The sequence below is a fragment of the Podarcis bocagei genome (genome assembly GCF_964188305.1).
Source record: "Podarcis bocagei genome assembly, chromosome: 2".
NCBI lineage: Eukaryota > Metazoa > Chordata > Lepidosauria > Squamata > Lacertidae > Podarcis > Podarcis bocagei.
In genome coordinates, this window is record NC_138126.1 from 17984758 (window position 1) to 18003796 (window position 19039).

The 19039-nt window shown below is 45.3% G+C and overlaps 2 protein-coding genes and 1 long non-coding RNA gene across 5 annotated transcripts in view; all 3 read right to left on the reverse strand.

The window, feature by feature from the left end:
* LOC308580590 (uncharacterized protein) overlaps positions 1–9998 on the reverse strand; it is a 28488-nt gene extending 18490 nt beyond the window's left edge. The window contains exons 1-4 of one of the 2 annotated variants that reach the window (XM_081182458.1): positions 9268–9998; positions 7169–7298; positions 5982–6092; positions 2604–4329 (exon numbers count right to left, since the gene is read on the reverse strand). In XM_081182458.1, coding sequence (XP_081038584.1) covers positions 2669–4329; positions 5982–6092; positions 7169–7298; positions 9268–9273 — 1908 coding nt within the window. In that variant the 5' untranslated portion in view covers positions 9274–9998 and the 3' untranslated portion in view covers positions 2604–2668. Of the gene's footprint in view, positions 1–2603; positions 4330–5981; positions 6093–7168; positions 7299–9267 lie in introns of those variants that run through there. The other variant, XM_081182459.1, reaches the window with a different exon arrangement.
* Positions 1–19039, reverse strand: part of LOC308581291 — a 149727-nt gene that overhangs the window by 82911 nt on the left and 47777 nt on the right. The window lies entirely within an intron of this gene.
* On the reverse strand, positions 12605–18301 carry GLOD5 (glyoxalase domain containing 5). 2 transcript variants are annotated; one of them, XM_081183693.1, is made up of 4 exons: positions 17792–18299; positions 15399–15551; positions 14167–14322; positions 12605–13296 (listed from the first exon to the last, which is right to left on the reverse strand). In XM_081183693.1, exons 2-4 carry the CDS (start codon positions 15537–15539, stop codon positions 13165–13167), a joined length of 429 nt encoding a protein of 142 aa, XP_081039819.1. In that variant the 5' UTR covers positions 15540–15551; positions 17792–18299; the 3' UTR covers positions 12605–13164. The 2 variants fall into 2 exon arrangements, with proteins under 2 accessions (XP_081039819.1, XP_081039818.1); XM_081183692.1 differs by having other exon boundaries at positions 12607–13296; positions 17870–18301.

Genomic DNA, 19039 nt, shown 5'->3' on the forward strand with positions numbered 1-19039 from the left:
GTCCGTTCTTAACCTGAAACTGGTCTTAACCTGAAGCACCACTTTAGCTAATGGGGCCTCCTGCTGCTGCCGCGCCGCCGGAGCACGATCTCTGTTCTCATCCTGAAGCAAAGTTCTTAACCTGAAGCGCTATTTCTGGGTTAGCGGAGTCTGTAACCTGAAGCATATGTAACCCGAGGTACCACTGTACAAAATAAAACGCATGCAAGAAAAAGCAGGCAATCCCACCGCCCCCAGAAAGCAAACAAGCTCACCCCAACAACTTTTTATTTACCTTCTGCTTATAAGTACATTTTTAAAATAGACAAGGGTTAGGAGCTGGAGCAGCAACCAAGAGAGGTACTCTAACCACTACACCCCATGACCACCAGGTAAGTTGCCTCTGTGTGCACGCCTGCCCCCCCTCCAGTAACACAGGCAATCTTCAAGGGAACACAGCGGACAACAACTGTGACATTCAGTACAACTTGGTCTTCTTCCAAGCTGAAAATGTCCCAAGTCCTTATGGGGGGGGGGGGAACCCCTTCTCCATGGGCATGCTGTTCACTATCCACAGCAGAGAGCTAGAGCAGCCCCACTGCCTCCAAATTATTAGATAAGCTTCTGTTGAGCTGTACGGAAATAACTGTCCCACCTTTTCCCTCCCAGTCCAACTACAGGAATGCCACCACATGGAGGAGGGAAATTGGCTGATGGACAGAGGTGGTCATCTGTCAGTCGAGTGCTGTGGAGCAGATGAAAAATACAAGTTCACTGGTGTTTGCTGAGTGGGTGGCAAGTCTGCAGTCTGAAGGTGGCTGATATTCAAGACCAGAGGCCATCTGATCTCTAGGAATGAACCTAGCGGATGTTGTGTGGGCCCGGGGGGGTGGGGAGTCGGTGGAACTACACAACTTTTTAGAAGACATCTGAAGGCAGCCCTGGATTGGGAAGTTTATAATGTCTGATGTTTTGTTGTGCTTTTATATATGCTGTAAGCTGGCCAGAGTGGCTGGGGAAACCCAGTCAGATGCGTGGGGGTATAAATAATAATAATTTATTTATTTGTTATATATTATTATATTTAGTGTTTGCATTCCTGCATTATGAAGTCATACGACTGCCGATTATTGTATATTCTACTGGACAAAAGCCACAGGCCTGTTCATTTGTTTCCAAATCTTGTCACCACTGAACTACAAGCTTTCCCATCACCCCCTTTTCAGTGATAATATAGGGTGTAAAGGTAAAGGTAAAGGACCCCTGACAGTTAAGTCCAGTTGTGAACAACTCTGGGGTTGTGGCGCTCATCTCGCTTTACTGGATGAGTTTTTCCAGGTCATGTGGCCAGCATGACTAAGCCGCTTCTGGCGAACCAGAGCAGCGCACAGAAACGCCGTTTACCTTCCTGCCGGAGTGGTACCTATTTATCTACTTGCACTCTGATGTGCTTTCGAACTGCTAGGTTGGCAGGAGTGGGACCCAGCAACGGGAGCTCACCCCGTTGCGGGGATTCGAACCACCGACCTTCTGATTGGCAAGCCCTCGGCTCTGTGGTTTGGACCACACCACCCGCGTCCCCACTATAGGGTTTAGAGCACACCAATGAAGAAATATGCAATTCTGAGTGTTGTTTGCATCTCTCAGCTGCACGTCCTTTGACGTCTGTTCTCTATGGCAGAGGTTCTCAAACTGTGTGGCAAGAAAGGATGGCAGGTGTGGCAGGAAGATTCAAGGACAACCAAAGTAACATTTAAACATTTCAGTGTAGGTATGGGTATACAACCAGAAACAGTAACCATGACTCTCTTCAAGAACTTTGGCTGTTCTTCCACGACATATTGTTGTGAACAGGAGTTCTCAACTCTGACAAATATGAAAAATCAGAAAAAAGGAAGGAGATGAGAGTTTGTCTCAAATGAGACCTACTACAAATGAGATTAGCTGGAAAAAGCAAGCTCACACCTCTCACTGAGTTTGCATACGTACTTAAGGTACATATGTAAGAGGCTCATTCATAATTAAATTTTGGGAATGATTCATGTTCTTATGTAGCTCCTGGTATGCCCCACAGAGGACCTTAAGGTCCACAAACGACAACATTTTGGAGGTCCAAGGTCACAAGGTGGTTAGATTGGTCTCAACTAGGGCCAGGGCTTTTTCAGTACTGGCCCCGACTTGGTGGAACGTTCCGTCACAAGAGACTAGGGCCCTGCAGGACTTGACATCTTTCCGCAGGGCCTACAAGACAGAGCTGTTCCGCCTGGCCTTTGGTTTGGACTCAGTCTGACCCTTATGTTTCCCTCCCCTTGATTTATCAGCTATTCTAAAATGAGGCTGCACTTTAAAATGCATTTTAACCTGTATTTTAAATTGGTCCCCCCCCTTCTTTTCCCCCTATTATATTTTTACTGTGATTTTATTGGTGTTGGCCGCCCTGAGCCCGGTTCTGGCCGGGGAAGGTGGGGTATAAATATTATTATTATTATTATTATTATTATTATTATTATTATTTTTATTATTATTATTATTTGCCAGTGTTCCACAACCACATTATAAAACAGCTGTGTCCTATGTTGTAAATCAAGTTGTTTCTTTTCCTTTTTCCAATAAAAAAATAGGTGCGGCCCACAGTAATTTTTTATTCTGAAAGTGTGGCCCAGAGAAAAAAAGTTTGAGAGCCGCAGCTCTATTGTATGGGAAAAGGCTTGGAAGAGTCATAATAATTCTCATCCACATGGGCTCTCTCGTGGCAGATGAGGGCTGACGTCGACGGGAAACATTCGCCGCACATCAAACACGTATAAGGTTTGTCGGCCGCACAGGTCCTCTGGTGCCTCATAAGGTCTGAACTTTGAACAAAGCATTTATGGCATTTCAAACATTTGTGGGTCCTCTCGCCTGGGTGAACTGTCTGGTGTTTTGCCAGGGTGGAGGGATCAGCAAAACACTTCTCACACTCCAGACACTTGAAGGGCTTTTCTCCCGTGTGGACGCGCTGGTGTCTCTCAAACTGCGGTTTGGAAGCGAAGCCTTTCCCGCACTCCAAGCACTGATAGGCCAAGCGTTTGTAGGTTGCCTCTCCTGTGTGAACTCGCCGGTGTTTCGCAAACGTCGAGGAGTCGGCAAAGCGCTTCCCGCACTCCAGACAAACATAGGGCTTCTCCTTTGTGTGGATTCTTCTGTGCGTCGCAAACGTGGAGTTGTGAGCGAAAGACTTCCCACAATCCGCACACTTGTAGGGTTTCTCTCCCGTGTGGACTCTGCGGTGAGTAGCAAACGTGGAAGAATCGGCAAAACTTTTCCCGCAGTCTGAACACGTAAAGGGCTTCTCCCTCGTGTGGGATCTCTGATGCCTCGCAAAGATCGATCTGCGGGCAAAACGTTTCCCGCACTCTGCGCACTCGAAGGGTTTTTCTCCCGTGTGGACTCTGCGGTGCGTGGCGAGCGCAGAGGAATAAGCGAAGCATTTCTCGCACTCGGCGCACCGGAAGGGTTTCTCCTTCGTGTGCACCCTCTGGTGGTTCGCCAGTTCCGACTTGCGAGCGAAAAGCTTCCCGCAATCTAAACACTGAAAGGGTTTCTCCCCAGTGTGGACTCGCTGGTGGTTCCCGAGCTGCGACTTCCACGTAAAACATTTCCCGCACTCCGCGCATTTGTGAGGCTTCTCCCCTGGGTGGATTCTCCTGTGCGTCACAAAGGCTGTGGAATAAGCAAAGCATTTCCCGCACTCCAGGCACTTGTAGGGGTACTCTCTCATGTGGACCTTTTGGTGGGTGACGAGCACCGACTTGTGAGAAAAGCACTTCCCACATTCGGCGCACACGAAGGGCTTCTCTCCGGTGTGACTCCTCCGGTGCTCCCCAACCTGAGATTTCCAAGCGAAACACTTCCCGCAATCTGAGCATTGATAGGGTTTCTCTCCCGTGTGGACCCGCTGGTGGTCGGCGAGTTTTGATTTCTGGACAAAGCATCTCCCGCACACGGTGCACTGATACGGGTACCTGCCTGTGTGGGCTGTCTGGTGGATCACGAAATAGGATTTGTGAGAAAAACGCTTCCCACACTCTGCGCAGCCGTAGGGCTTCTCTCCCGTGTGGATTTTCCAGTGGCTCGTGAGGTTTGATTTGGTGGCGCAGCGCTTCCCGCACTCGGAGCACTTGTAGGGCTTCTCTCCCGTGTGGACTCTCTGGTGGATTGTGAACTTTGATTTCTCAGCAAAGCACTTCCCGCACTCCAAACATTCATGGGCTTTCTTGCCTGTATGGAGATCCTGGCATCTGGCAACACTGGACTTCTGGACAAGATATCCCTCCCGAGCGGCACGTGGCTGACTTCCCCTGTGCGCATCTGCTGGGGCAAAAGGCAGATAGAAATAGGATTTATTCTGGAGGAATGAAAAGCTGGAAACCTGGGAAGAAGGTTGAAAGGGGAAACTGAACCATTAAGAATGTGGCAGTACAGTTTTCCTCGCAAGACGGAAAACCCGCTAGACGAAAGGGTTTTCCGTTTTGGAGGCGCTTCGCAAAACGAATTTCCCTATGGGCTTCCTTCGCAAGACGAAAGCCCATAGGGAAATCTCCGGGACAGTGGGGAAGCGCAGCGCTTCTTCCCCACTGTCCTCGGACCTCCTCCAAAGGCTGGCGGTGGGGCGGAAAGCCCTTCTCCCCGCGCCAGCCTTCAGAAGGCTCCTCTGAAGGCTGGCGGTGGGGAGAAAAGCCCTTCTCCCCGCGCCAGCCTTCGGAAGGCTGCTCCGAAGGCTGGCGGTGGGGCGGAAAGCCCTTCTCCCCACGCCAGCCTTCGGATGGCTGTCCTGAAGACTTGGGGTGGGAGGAGGGTTTTCCTTCCCACCGCCAACATTCAGAATGCTGTTCTGAATGTTGGCGGTGGGGAGGAAAAACCCTCCTCCCACCGCAAGCCCCGGGAACAGAGGAGAAGTGCTGCGCCCCTTCCCCTCTGTTCCCGTACCTGTCCTGAAGGCTTGTGGTGGGGAGAAAAGTCCTTCTCCGCACCGCCAGCCTGACAAGCGGTTTCCATAGGAACGCATTAATTGATTTTCAATGCATTCCTATGGGAAACCGTGCTTCGCAAGACGAAAAACTCGCAGGAAGAAAAAACTTGCGGAACGAATTAATTTCGTCTTGCGAGGCACCACTGTACTGAAATATCAAGTAACGAAGCGGCATGAAAACACCTCTGTTGGTTTAATACAGTGTTTCCCAAACTTGGGTCTCCAGCTGATTTTGGACTACAACTCCCATCATCACCTAGCGAGCAAGGGATGATGGGATTTGTAGTCCAAAAACAGCAGGAGAACCAAGTTTGGGAAACACCGGTTAAATGCATCTTAACTGCCCATTTGTCCATGGAGTTTTCTTGGCAGGGATACTGGAGTGGCTTGCCAGTTCCTGATCCAGGTGGTTCATGTTCGGTCAAAACTCTCCACTATGACCTGTCTATCTTGGGTGGCCCTGCACGGCATAGCTCATAGCTTCTCTGAGTTATTCAAGACCCTTCGCCATGGCAAGGCAGTCTTGAGAGACTCTTGAGAGTCCCATGGACTGCAAGAAGATTAAACCTCTCCATTCTTCAGGAAATCAGCCCTGAGTGCTCACTGGAAGGACAGATCCTGAAGCTGAGGCTCCAATACTTTGGCCACCTCGTGAGAAGAGAAGACTCCCTGGAAAAGACCCTGATGCTGGGGAAGATTGAAGGCACAAGGAGAAGGGGACGACAGAGGATGAGATGGTTGGACAGCGTTCTCGAAGCTACCAGCATGAGTCTGACAAAACTGTGGGAGGCAGTGGAAGACAGGAGTGCCTGGCGTGCTCTGGTCCATAGGGTCCCGAAGAGTCGGACATGACTAAACAACTAAACAACAACTGCCCATTTGCCTATTTTAGAACCATGACTTGAGGTATCCCAGGAAATATTTATTGAGAAGAGTCCCAAGAAATCACGAAAGAGTTTGGGGGTGGTTGGCTTCCCCTGAGACCCCTCACCTGAGCTGGCGTTGGAGTTCTCAATTTCATCCAAATCCTGACAATTTGGCACCCACGGTTCTTCCCCTCGTTCCAGGTGGGAGATGAGCTCAGGTTTGGTGAATGGAAATCCTACCCAGGGAAGAAGACAGCAGAGAAAGTCACAGGAGATGTGGTGAAACACATCCAAACCCCACAAAGAGGGAACCACACAACCACCACACATATCCTGATATCTTTACAATTGGGGGAGAACCTCCTTGTCCACTAGGTCTGGCAAGAGTCTTAAATTGGACCCTGTGGCCATTGCCCCCAGACCACACCCGTGATATACAATGTCAGTTAAAACCTCAGCTGCAAAAGAACAATTGGGAGCTTAAAGCTGGCTTCCGACCCCCCCCCCTTAATGTTGGAGTTATATAATACAGTGGAACCTCGGAAACCGAACGCCTGTGAACGTGAACATTTCAGCTCCTGAACAATCAAACCCCAGAATTGATTGTTCCGGTTTTCGAACAATTTTCGGAAGCCAAACGTCTGACGCAGCTTCCGATTGGCTGCAGGATGCTCCTGCAGCCAATCATAAGCCGCGCTTTGAAAGTCAAATGCTTTGGAAGTTGAACGGACTTCCGAAATGGATTCCGTTGGACTTCCAAGGTACGACTGTGTGTGTGTGTGTGTGTGTGTGTGTGTGTGTGTGTATACACACACACACACACAAAGTGGATGCTCAGGTTGCGAACGCGATCCGTGTGGGATGCACGTTCGCAACCCACAGTGTTCACAACCTGCAGCTGCGGGTCGCGATTCATCGTTTCTGCGCATGCGCAAAGTGCAATTTAGTGCTTCTGTGCATGCGCGACCGCCAAAACCCGGAAGTAACCCATTCTGGTACTTCTGGGTTTTGGCGGTCTGTAACCCGAAAAAACGCAACCTGAAGTGTCTGTAACCTGAGGTATGACTATATATATATTTGCAATCAATTAATGAATGAGGCAGTTGTATGAATGATGGTTCTAGTATGCCTAGGTCTTTTCTCAGCCTGTTGTGAACAGGGAAGTCTATCAAGCAACTCACCCTGAATTTTTTTTAGAGAAAAGGCCCAGTGAAGAAACCAAGTGTGCCATAGATGCGCAATATTTCAAACATGCAGAGATGGGCAGGAGAATTTCGAGGCTTCTTGCAGAATGATGAACCAGAATCCTTACCCAACGAGGCCACATTCCCATAATTCTCCATCATGACATCCCTGTAGAGGGCCCTTTGGTTGGGATCCAGCAAAACCCCCTGGCTCTCTGTGAAATACACAGCCACATCTTCAAAGGTCACCACTGGCCCCTGCAAAGACAGAGAGACCCCCATCTCATTTCCCACAAATGTTTTCAAGAGTAGAGACATCACCTTGCCAACAAAGGTCCATATAGTAAAAGCTATGGTTTTCCCAGTAGTAATGTATGGAAGTGAGAGCTGGACCATAAAGAAGGCTGATCGCCAAAGAATTGATGCTTTTGAATTATGGTGCTGGAGGAGACTCTTGAGAGTCTCACGGACTGCAAGAAGATCAAACCTCCTCATTCTGAAGGAAATCAGCCCTGAGTGCTCACTGGAAGGACAGATCCTGAAGCTGAGGTTCCAATACTTTGGCCACCTCATGAGAAGAGAAGACTCCCTGGAAAAGACCCTGATGTTGGGAAAGATGGGGGGCACAAGGAGAAGGGGACGACAGAGGACGAGATGGTTGGACAGTGTTCTCAAAGCTACCAGCATGAGTTTGACCAAACTGCGGGAGGCAGTGGAAGACAGGAGTGCCTGGCGTGCTCTGGTCCATGGGGTCACGAAGAATTAGACACGACTAAAAGACTAAACAACAACAACAACAGGGCGCAGACCTGGAACAGGAAGCAGCTGTCCCAGAAGGCACCTTGCCCCACTGACTCAGCCCAGACTCTCCCCATCGTCCCACATCCACGACTCTCCTCCTGTCCCGGCCCTTGATTAAAAAAAAGTTGCTTCTGGAATGTGCCACTTCAGGCTGCAGGTGGAGCAGTCTTTCCACACAGCACAATGCCAGTGGTAGAATAGACTACAACACCAGGGCAGTGGCGTAGCGTGGGGGGTGCAGGGGGGGCCGGCCGCACCGGGCGCAACATCTGGGGGTTAGGGTTAGGGGCACAAATCCACGGGTTAGGGGGCGCAAATCCACGGGTTAGGGGGCGCAAATTACTTGCCTTGCCCCGGGTGCTGACAACCCACGCTACGCCACTGCACCAGGGTCACTTCTGTAAGGCCCGCAGGTGGCTTTTGACAGGTGAGCTGGACATGTCATGTGATTGACAGGTGGGTTGCCCCACCCATCTGTCAAAGGTTGCCCTGAGGAAGATCTTTATCTCACCCCCTAGAGAAAAAATGTCCCGCTTGCCCAGCTTTAAAGCATTGAAATTATGAGCAAACACAGCCACCAGCTGTGTTAAGAGAGTAGATTTAGGGCATCAGCACTTGAATATACGAGGTTCTGTCCAGGTTCAGAACATCAGGGGGGCTTTCCGGCCAGGTGTGTGTTGTGAGATCGATGCTCTACCTCTTCCACATGCAAATTCCCCACAGTATCTATGTGGCACTGCTCATATTAAAAGCACTATCTGATATTTCTCTCCCACCCACCTCCCATTTAATCCAGATTTGCCATTTCCTAATAAAATCCAATAACTCGTCGTTGTTGCTTTTTTTAAAAAAAAGCCCCGTTTGTGATATCTAAACAATAATAAATAATAATAATAATTTTTTTAATTTATATCCTGCCCTTCCCAGCCGAAGCCGGGCTCAGGGCAGCTAACAACAATAAAATAATACAACAATAATACAAACAAATTGCAAAATTAACCCCCCACTACTTGGAACTGTCCCCTTCCTTTAACAACAAACAGAAGTGCGCTGAGATCACATGCATGCACAAAGGGCTGGCATTTTTCCAAGAAGAAGAAGAAAGCTCCTCCAGGAATTACAGCGGTCTGAACGTTTATCTCTTTTTTTCTTTTCTCTATCCACACCTCCTCCCCCCTCCTCCGCCATTTTTAGAGGTCGCATTTGGTCTTTTCTCGTCATTTCCCTCTCTCCCCGAGTACATAAAGGGATGCAAAGTGCAGCCGCTTCCTATTCCCTTCTGCACCGAAATGCAAAATAAAAACAATAAAATCAATACTGGGGACCCACCAAACAAAGGAAGGAGTCAGCCCCAATTCCCCATGCTATGCAAATATAAAACAGCTCCTCGCGCACTCCTTCCCAGTGATGCATTTTCCAGCCTTACCTCCATTTAGGACCCGGGAGATAAAGATGTTCTCCTTCCCCGCAGTTTCTTGCTCTTGCGAACTCAGAGAATGTCCACCTGGCTCTGCTGCCCTGGGTGGAATGTTGCGCTCTGACGTCTCCCGCCCCCTGTCCCCATCTCAGCCAATCACTCGGCACCTTCGCCACCCTCTCAAGCCAATGGGCAGGCCGCATTCCCAATGGCTGCTGGGAAATGTAGTCTTTTTCTTCTTCTTCCTCCAGGGCAACATTTTCGCAGGGACTTGAAGGTGTTCGCAGACGGGGATCAGAGCGCTCTGCGCTGGACTATTTTGTTGCTGGCCTTGCTGCAAAGAAGCTGTGGCTTAGGGCTCCACTCTCTTGGGCCCCCCCCCCAAAAAAAAAAAATTCAAAGGAAAAAAACAACTGGATGTACATTTCCAGAATATAAGATAAAACACAAATAAAATAAAACCTACATACAGAAACAGTGGTTTTGTGTTGTGTAGGCTCCTATGGTGTAAGTAATGGACCCTGCTGCTAGCCTACTCCCTAAAATATCACTGGTTTGCTCATTTCTATATATAGGGTGCCTACATTCTGCTATTTATAATTATTAGTAGATTGCATCATATATTTACGCCTATTAAATATACCTATCCTTTGGTAATTCTTCACAGAACTCTAGCCCAATAGTTGCCATCAACTTGATTTGAACTGATTTTATAATGAATTGATTTTAGAATGCTGTATTATTTTACTGTTGTTAGCCGCTCTGAGCCCGGCTTTGGCTGGGAAGGGCTGGTTATACATAAATTTATTATTATTATTATTATTATTATTATTATTATTATTATTATTATTATTATTATTATTTCATGTTATAGGAAGTTTCTAGAGACCAGATTATGAACTTGTGTTTCTAAAGGAACTTTTGTCATTGCCCAATGCCCATGTGTTTGCATTTTTACATTTATTATGAATAGAAAATCATTTTAAGTTAAAACAAAAAAAGAGAAAAGGTAAAGGACCCCTGACAGTTAAGTCCAGTCGCGAACGACTCTGGGGGGTTGCAGCACTCATCTCATTTTATTGGCTGAGGGAGCCGGCGTACAGCTTCCGGGTCATGTGGCCAGCATGACTAAGCCGCTTCTGGCGAACCAGAGCAGCGCATGGAAACGCCGTTTACCTTCCCACCGGAGCGGTACCTATTTATCTACTTGCACTTTGAGGTGCTTTCAAACTGCTAGGTTGGCAGGAGCAGGGACTGAGCAACGGGAGCTCACCCCGTTGCAGGGATTCGAACCGCCGACCTTCTGATCGGCAAGTCCTAGGCTCAGTGGTTTAACCCACAGCGCCACCCGCATCCTCATTTTAAGTTAGAGCTTCATAATTATTTCACTATTAATATACTTCTTCTTAATTGTATTTCAGTTCGACAATTACTTTGATAAAATACATATTTTGTCCATAAATTACCATATAGCAGGCATGTCCAACCAGTAGATTGCGATCTACAGTGGTACCTTGTTTCTCAAATGCCTTGGTTCCCAAACACCGGAAACCCGGATGTAAGTGTTCCGGTTTTCAAACGCTTTTTGGAAGCCGAATGTCCGATGTGGCTGTCGGCTATTGTTTCCGGGGCGCCTGCACCAATCAGAAGCTGCATCTTGGTTTTTGAACATTTCGGAAGTCAGCCTGACTTCCAGAACGGATTAAGTTTGGCCCTTTTGTTTTTGCTATTTATTTTGCTATTTTGAGGCTCTTTCCGTTAATTTGTTTTTGTGACTGTGTGGAAACCAGTTCAGCTACTGATTGATTGATTGATTGATTGTGTGACAGCAGAAATGGATAAAAGCCCCCCATCCAAACAATGACTATCATCAGTACAGGTAAGAAAAAAATAATTTTAATTTTTATCATCTACAATACTGTCTGTATTTATTTAATAGTACAGTACATTGATTATTGCTTTCATTTTATGGATCAATGGTCTTGTTAGATAGTAAAATTCATGTTAAATTACTGTTTTTGGGGTCGTTTTTAAAAGTCTAGTACAGATTAATCCGTTTTGCATTACTTTCTATGGGAAAGCGCGCCTTGGTTTTGGAACGGATCTCCCGAAAGAATATACGAATTTGTAGAAAATAAATTTATCAGATGTGGTGGCAATGCAAGCTTATGAAAAAACATTTTTTCCAATCCGTTATACACCATTTTCCCATCCCCCCCCCCAATAATTTTGCGTTGCCACCACATATGATGAAAGTCCCTTCTACCTCTTTACATTTCCAACACCTATTTTCCCTTGTTTTATACATATTTTTTGCCAATTTAACCAGTTTTCAATACCACATAGCCATTGTTTTCATATAGTTCTCTTTAAGTCAGATCCAGGCCATGAATTTGAATTTCTATTGTGCTTTTAATTCTTCCTTTAAACTTTTTTAAATTAATTTTTGCAATAACAGAAAATAAAAAATATCACAGTCCAGCTCCCAAATGTGGGATTTCCAAAATCCCCCAATTTCCCTCTATTTTTTTCAATTCTCTTTAAGTCAGGTCCAGGCCATCAATTTTAGATTGTTTTTCCATAAACTTTCCCAGTCTGTCATTTGAATATTATGTTCCACATCTTTTGCCCACTTTATCATAACACACTGCACCTCTTCATCTGTTGTTTCCCATTCTAACAAGTTATACATTTTCAATAATAATGATAATAATTTATTTATACCCTACCCATCTGGGCGGCTTCCAACAAAAGATTAAAATACAATAATTCATCAAATACTAAAAGCTTCCCTAAACAGTCATTTGTTCATGGAGTTTTCTTGGCAGAGATACTGGAGTGGCTTGCCGGTTCCTGCTCCATGTGGATCATGTTTGGTCAAAACTCTTCACTATGACCTGTCCATCTTGGGTGCCCTGCTCGGCATAGCTCATAGCTTCTCCGGGTTATTCAAGCCCCTTCACCACAGCAAGGCATGCAGATGACATAACCTTGATGGCAGAAAGTGAGGAGGAATGAAAGAATCTCTTAAGGAGGGTGAAAGAGGAGAGCGCAAAATATGGTCTGAAGCTCAACATCAAAAAAACTAAGATCATGGCCACTGGGCCCATCACCTCCTGGCAAATTGGTATCTGAAGAAGTGTGCATGCACACGAAAGCTCATACCAAGAACTAACTTAGTTGGTCTTTAAGGTGCTACTGGAAGGAATTTTTTTATTTTGGCAAATAGAAGGGGAAGAAATGGAGGCAGTGAGAGATTTTACTTTCTTGGGCTCCATGATCACTGCAGATGGTGACAGCAGTCCCGAAATTAAAAGACGCCTGCCTCTTGGGAGAAAGGTGATGACAAACCTAGACAGCATCTTAAAAAGCAGAGACATCACCTTGCCAACAAAGGTCCGTATAGTTAAAGCTATGGTTTTCCCAGTAGTGATGTATGGAAGTGAGAGCTGGACCATAAAGAAGGCTGATCGCCGAAGAATTGATGCTTTTGAATTATGGTGCTGGAGGAGACTCTTGAGAGTCCCATGGACTGCAAGAAGATCAAACCTCTCCATTCTTAAGGAAATCAGCCCCGAGTGCTCACTGGAAGGACAGATTGTGAAGCTGAGGCTCCAATACTTTGGCCACCTCATGAGAAGAGAAGACTCCCTGGAAAAGACCCTGATGTTGGGAAAGATGGAGGGCACAAGGAGAAGGGAACGACAGAGGACGAGATGATTGGATAGTGTTCTCGAAGCTACCAGCATGAGTCTGACTAAACCGCGGGAGGCAGTGGAAGACAGGAGTGCCTGGCATGTTCTGGTCCATGGGGTCACGAAGAGTCGGACATGACTAAACGACTAAACAACAACAAACAGTCATTTAGTGTCACTTTCCATTATTTCTCTCTGGAAATTGGAAATTTCACAAGTCACTCCCACCATAGTTGCAGACTTCCAGCAGGTTACAGTCCGGGTCTCGGAAATAAACAGATTTTATTGGGCCAAGCGCCCCAGTTCTGGCGACTGGACCTTCTTCAATGCTGACCCCACATACCTAAAAAAAGCGACAGGGGAGGAAATGAAGGAAATGAAAATGAATGAAATTAAATGAATGAAAAAATCTAAAATTCCATCAAAAGCATCGAGGGCCATTTGCAACGTCACACTGCTCCTGCAATGCCAATTCCCACCCCCCTTTTTAAATTGAGTGTTACAACTATTCCATTCATTGTTAAAAATAAAATAACAACTAAAAAAAAAGTAAAAAACACACACACGAGAAACACCAGAACCTGATAGTAAGATTCAACTAATAATAATAATAATAATAATAATAATAATAATAATAATAATAATAATAATAATATATTTCTACCCCACCCATCTGGCCACTCATTGTTAAAAATAAAATAACAATTTAAAAAATGTTATTATTTTTCTGCTGTACTTTATTGGAAGGAGAAAAACAATCATTTCTGTAACAACGAAACAATTTATGTAACTAAAACAATAACATGGTAGCAATGTTTGTTAACTGATGTGATTAAATCATTTTTTTCCAAAAACAAAACAAAACTTGGAGTTTTAGCACACATGAAAAACTTTAAACAAATCCTTATTTCCTGATGAATAGCCTTTGGACTATAATGTAACTGAAATAGAAAACTATCTTTGGAAAGATTTTTCCTCCAAAAGCATTTTATTTTTTTAAAAAACACAATTTAAAATTTAAAAAATCCGATTTAAATTTTAAAAACCCGATTTAAATAAAAAAATCTGATTTAAATTTTAAAAATCTGACTTAAATTTAAAAAACCAATTTAAATAAAAAAGCCGATTTAAAATTTAAAAATAGGATTTATTTATTTTTTAAAAAAAAACATTGATTTTTATCCACCCTGGTTGCAGCCCCTGCCTGACTGACCTTCAGGTGTTCCACCAGCTGTTCCAGAGGCATCTCTGTGACGAGGCAGAGGTCCAAAGAGCCAGGGGTCGGCCGGTGGGCTTTGGGTTCGAATTCCTTCCCCACCTCGTGAAGGTTGAACTTCTGCTGGCCAAAATGCAGAGCTTGACGGTTTCCCTGTGGAGGCAAAACGTAGACAGAAATGACGAGGAGGGAGACAAGAGGGACTGGGCTTGGCAAATACAGCATTTGATCACGGTAGAGATACAGTGGTGCCTCGCAAGACGAAAAGAATCCGTTCTGTGATTCTCTTCGTCTAGCGGTTTTTTCGTCTTGCGAAGCAAGCCCATTGACGAATTAGCGGATTAGAGCTATGAGCGCTATTAGCGGCTTTTAGCGGCTTATCTGCTGATCGGATCCGCTGATAAGCGGCTTAGCGGCTTAGAAAAAGGGGGGGGAGGAAAAAACCCCGCAGGAACTCGCAAGACATTGTCGTCTTGCGAAGCAAGCCCATAGGAAATTCGTTTTGCGAAGCACCTCCAAAACGGAAAACTCTTTCGTCTAGCGAGTTTTCCGTCTTGCGAGGCATTCGTCTTGCGGGGCACCACTGTATACCCGTTCCGGAATTCTGTTCCAAAACTGAGGCACGCTTTCCCATTGGAAAAAAATAATAATCAAAACGTCCATGACCAGAAAGAGGAGGAGTATCAGGAAGAGTGGAATAAATTTAAAGATTATCTAGTTAAATTTGTTAAGTTAAATTAATTGAAAATAGCTTGCAGATACTTAATTGGATTTTATTTATGTTAAGTGATGAATTAATATGTTTAATTCCACAAGGTGAAGATTTAAGGATGCTAATGTTTAAGTTGAATTTCATAAGAATTGGGATTTGGAAAACTGTTAAAAGGACATGCAATGAAATTCAACCAAGGGGAAGCGAGGAAGTCACTTTACAAAGTTAATAAGTGTAATTTTCAATAAGGCTATGGTTTATGTTTGTTTGTCTTGTGTGTTTGTTTGTTTGTTTATAATATTGTGAAAACCAATAAATTTTTTGAATTAAAAAAAATAAATTAAAAAAAGCAAAACGGATTAATCCATCCCAGACTTTTAAAAACAGCAATTTGAGCATGAGTTTTACTCTCTAACGAGACCGTTGATCCCTAAAACAAAAGCGATCCTCAATGGACCATACTGTAAAATAAATAACACTGTCTTGGAGGTGATAAAGGGGTCGCCCTTCCCAGCACCTTGAAGGAGACGACTTCCATGCCGAGGACCCGGGAGTAGAAGGAGGCTGTGTCCTCAATGCTCCGGACTGTCATCACCAGGTGGTCCAGCCGGTGGATCAGGGCCGGCGGGGCCGCCTTGCTGCTTTGCTCCCAGGACATCTCCCGAGGAACCTGCAAAGCACAAGGAGAATTGCAACGACCCAGTGCAGGAGATTTATCAGTAAGACTTGATTTAAATCATTTTTTTACAGAAAGACTCAGTCTTGCTGGCATCCTCCTAATATTGACAAGCGGAGGAAGGTTTCCTAATCGGAATAATAAAATCCCTTTTTTACAGAAAGGTTCAGCCTTTCCAGCATCGTCTTAATACAGTGGTACCTCGGGTTAAGTACTTAATTCGTTCCGGAGGTCCGTTCTTAACCTGAAACTGTTCTTAACCTGAAGCACCACTTTAGCTAATGGGGCCTCCTGCTGCCGCCGTGCAATTTCTGTTCTCATCCTGAAGCAAAGTTCTTAACCCGAGGTACTATTTCTGAGTTAGCGGAGTCTGTAACCTAAAGCATATGTAACCTGAAGCGTCTGTAACCTGAGGTACCACTGTATTGACAAACAGAGGAAGATTTCCTTTTTGGAATAATACTGAAAGGTTCAACCTTCCTGGCATTCTTTTAATATTGACAAGCGGGGGAAAGTTTCCTTTTTTGAAATAACAAAATAAAGGTTGAACCTTTCTGTAAAAAAAGGATTTTATTATTCCAAAAAGGAAACATTCCTCTGCTTGCCAACATGAAGAGGATGCCAGCAAGGTTGAACCTTTCTGTAAAAAAGGGATTTAAATCAAGTCTTACTAACTAGTGATTTAAATCGTGATATAAATCAATTTGATCTAAATCAAATCCACCCTGCTGCCCTGTGCAGCAGAACCACTTGTAACACCCTAAATCTGGCATTGCAAGGTCCTGGGCTCGGGGGCAAAGACACCGCCTCCCCTTGCACACACATTTGCTTGCTGCATTTTTGGCTTTCTGTTTCGATGGAGAACAGCATTTGCTGGGCTTTCATGTTGCTCCATCCAAAAGCTGCCAATGCAACCCTTCCCCCTGGGGAAACCCAGCCAGATGGACAGGGTATAAATAATAAAATTATTACGATTACAGTGGCACCTCGGGTTACAGACGCTTCAGGTTACAGACTCTGCTAACCCAGAAATAGTACCTCAGGTTAAGAACTTTTCTTCAGGATGAGAACAGAAATCGCGCGGTGGCAGCAGGAGGCTCCATTAGCTAAAGTGGTGCTTCAGGTTAAGAACAGTTTCATAATAATAATTATTATTATTTATTATTTATACCCTGCCCATCTGGTTGGGCTTCCCCAGCCACTCTGGGCAGCTTCCAAAAAAATATTAAAATACTGTAATACATCAAATATTAAAAGCTTCCCTAAACAGGGCTGCCTTCAGATGTCTTCTAAAAGTCTGGTAGTTGTTGTTCTCTTTGACATCTGGTGGGAGGGCGTTCCACAGGGAGGGCGCCACTACCGAGAAGGCTAGTTCCCTGTAACTTGGCTTCTCGCAGTGAGGGTACCGCCAGAAGGCCCTTGGCGCTGGACCTCAGTGTTTGGGCAGAATGATGGGGGTGGAGACGCTCCTTCAGATATACTGGATTGAGGCCGTTTAGGGCTTTAAAGGTCAGCACCAACACTTTGAATTGTGCTCGGAAACGTACTGAGAGCCAACGTACGTCTTTCAAGACGTGTGTTATATGGTCTCGGCAGCCTCTCCCAGTCACCAGTCTGGCTGCCGCGTTCTGAATTAGTTGTAGTTTCCAGGTCACCTTCAAAGGTAGCCCCACGTACAGTGCATTGCAGTAGTCCAAGCGGGAGATAACCAGAGCATGCTACCACTCTGGCGAGGCAATCTGCAGGCAGATAGGGTCTCAGCCTACGTACCAGATGGAGCTGGTAAACAGCTGCCCTGGACACAGATTTGACCTGTGCCTCCATGGACAGCTGTGAGTCCAAAATGACTCCCAGGCTGCGCACCTGGTCCTTCAGGGGCACAGTTACCCCATTCAGGACCAGGAAGTCCTCCACACCAGCCCGCCTCCTGTCCCCCAAAAACAGTACTTCTGTCTTGTCAGGATTCAACCTCAATCTGTTAGCCGCCATCCATCCTCTAACCGCCTCCAGGCACTCACACAGGACCTTCACTGCCTTCACTGGTTCTGATTTGAAAGAGAGGTAGAGCTGGGTATCATCCGCATACTGATGAACACCCAGCCCAAACCCCCTGATGATCTCTCCCAGCGGCTGCATGTAGATGTTGAAAAGCATGGGGGAGAGGACGGAACCCTGAGGCACCCCACAGCAGTTTCAGCTTAAGAACGGACCTCCAGAACAAATTAAGTTCTTACCCTGAGGTACCACTGTATTCTAAGAGTCCATGTTCAGACTTCCCATCATAGGAATAACGGCCAGGAGTCAGAAAGTACCTGGACAGGTAAGGAAGAAATTCTGCACAGCAGTTGGGGGCGAAGGAACCGGAGACTCGTCCAGCTCAGCATTTCCTGGTCTTAAGGTGGAGTTTGAACCAGTTTGGCAAATTCAGCAAGCGAAGGACGCCCTCCCTGGGTCACATGTTGGAAAAATCATTCTCAGCTCTCCCGCCAAGTAAATGATTTGCCAACCCACCAGGGTTTGGGAGACAACTTTCAGCTGGGCCTCTGTCAAGGAAACTGGATGCTTCTTGTATTTAGAGATCGGAACGGGAGTGCTTTTGGCAAGGCATGTGGGAGAGCCGTTTTAGGAATGTGTCAAGATATGCGGTCGCTTGAAAGAGCTCCTTGGTTTTTTTAAATGCTTCTGGGCACAGCTAGAGATGTACGATTTCCTGGAATTTTGAAGCCCGGTGGGTGGATATCCCCCCCCCCCCCGTATTCTTCCGGAAAAAATGGAAATTTTGGAAATGTTGAAAACAAGTTCAAATTGCGTGAAACGTAGTGTATGCTTGCAATAAAACAGGTAACCACCCCCCTTTCCCTTGAAATAAAAAAAATAAGGTATATACACACACACACACACACACACACACACACATATAAATGTTCATACTGTAGCATTTGTGTTTGATTTTAAGAAATGTGTAATATGTTTAGGGTATCTAAATTACTATGGGGTAGAGAACCAATGTGTTTTGGACTTCTATTAGCCCTGGCTAATGTCTCTATGAAGAGACATAGCTTCCCAATTCTGGATCCAAGATACAAAATAGAGGATAATGGATAGAGCATTGCTAATTTACAAGTTCCCAGCCTTTGGAGGAATTTCCAAGAGCTGTTAACTTGCCCATGGTTGTATAGCCTCCACAGATAAATGGATGGATAAAAGATAGATAGATGATAGATAGATAGATAGATAGATAGATAGATAGATAGATGATAGATAGATAGACAGATAGATGAATGAAAGCTTAACTGGCAATATATTTAAAATCAGTGGCAGGCCTGTCCACCCAATCTTTATTTTTAATTGACTGAATAGTAATGAAAGCAGTGACACTTTTTACATAATTAAAAACAATCAAATCAGATGATAATTTTAGGTTATATGTTAGTGCTTAAGTTTTAATTTATATATTTTTTAACTGTTGCTATATCTGTATT

Excerpts from the sequence above, each read along its gene's own strand:
- GLOD5 (XM_081183692.1), bottom strand. The coding sequence starts at position 17,941 with ATGCTGAGCTGGACGAGTCTCCGGTTCCTTCGCCCCCAACTGCTGTGC. Across the intron at positions 14,323-15,398 it reads TGGAAGTCGTCTCCTTCAAG|GGAAACCGTCAAGCTCTGCA; the intron begins GTGCTGGGAAGG and ends TTGCCTCCACAG. Across the intron at positions 13,297-14,166 it reads AGCTGGTGGAACACCTGAAG|GTATGTGGGGTCAGCATTGA; the intron begins GTCAGTCAGGCA and ends CGCTTTTTTTAG.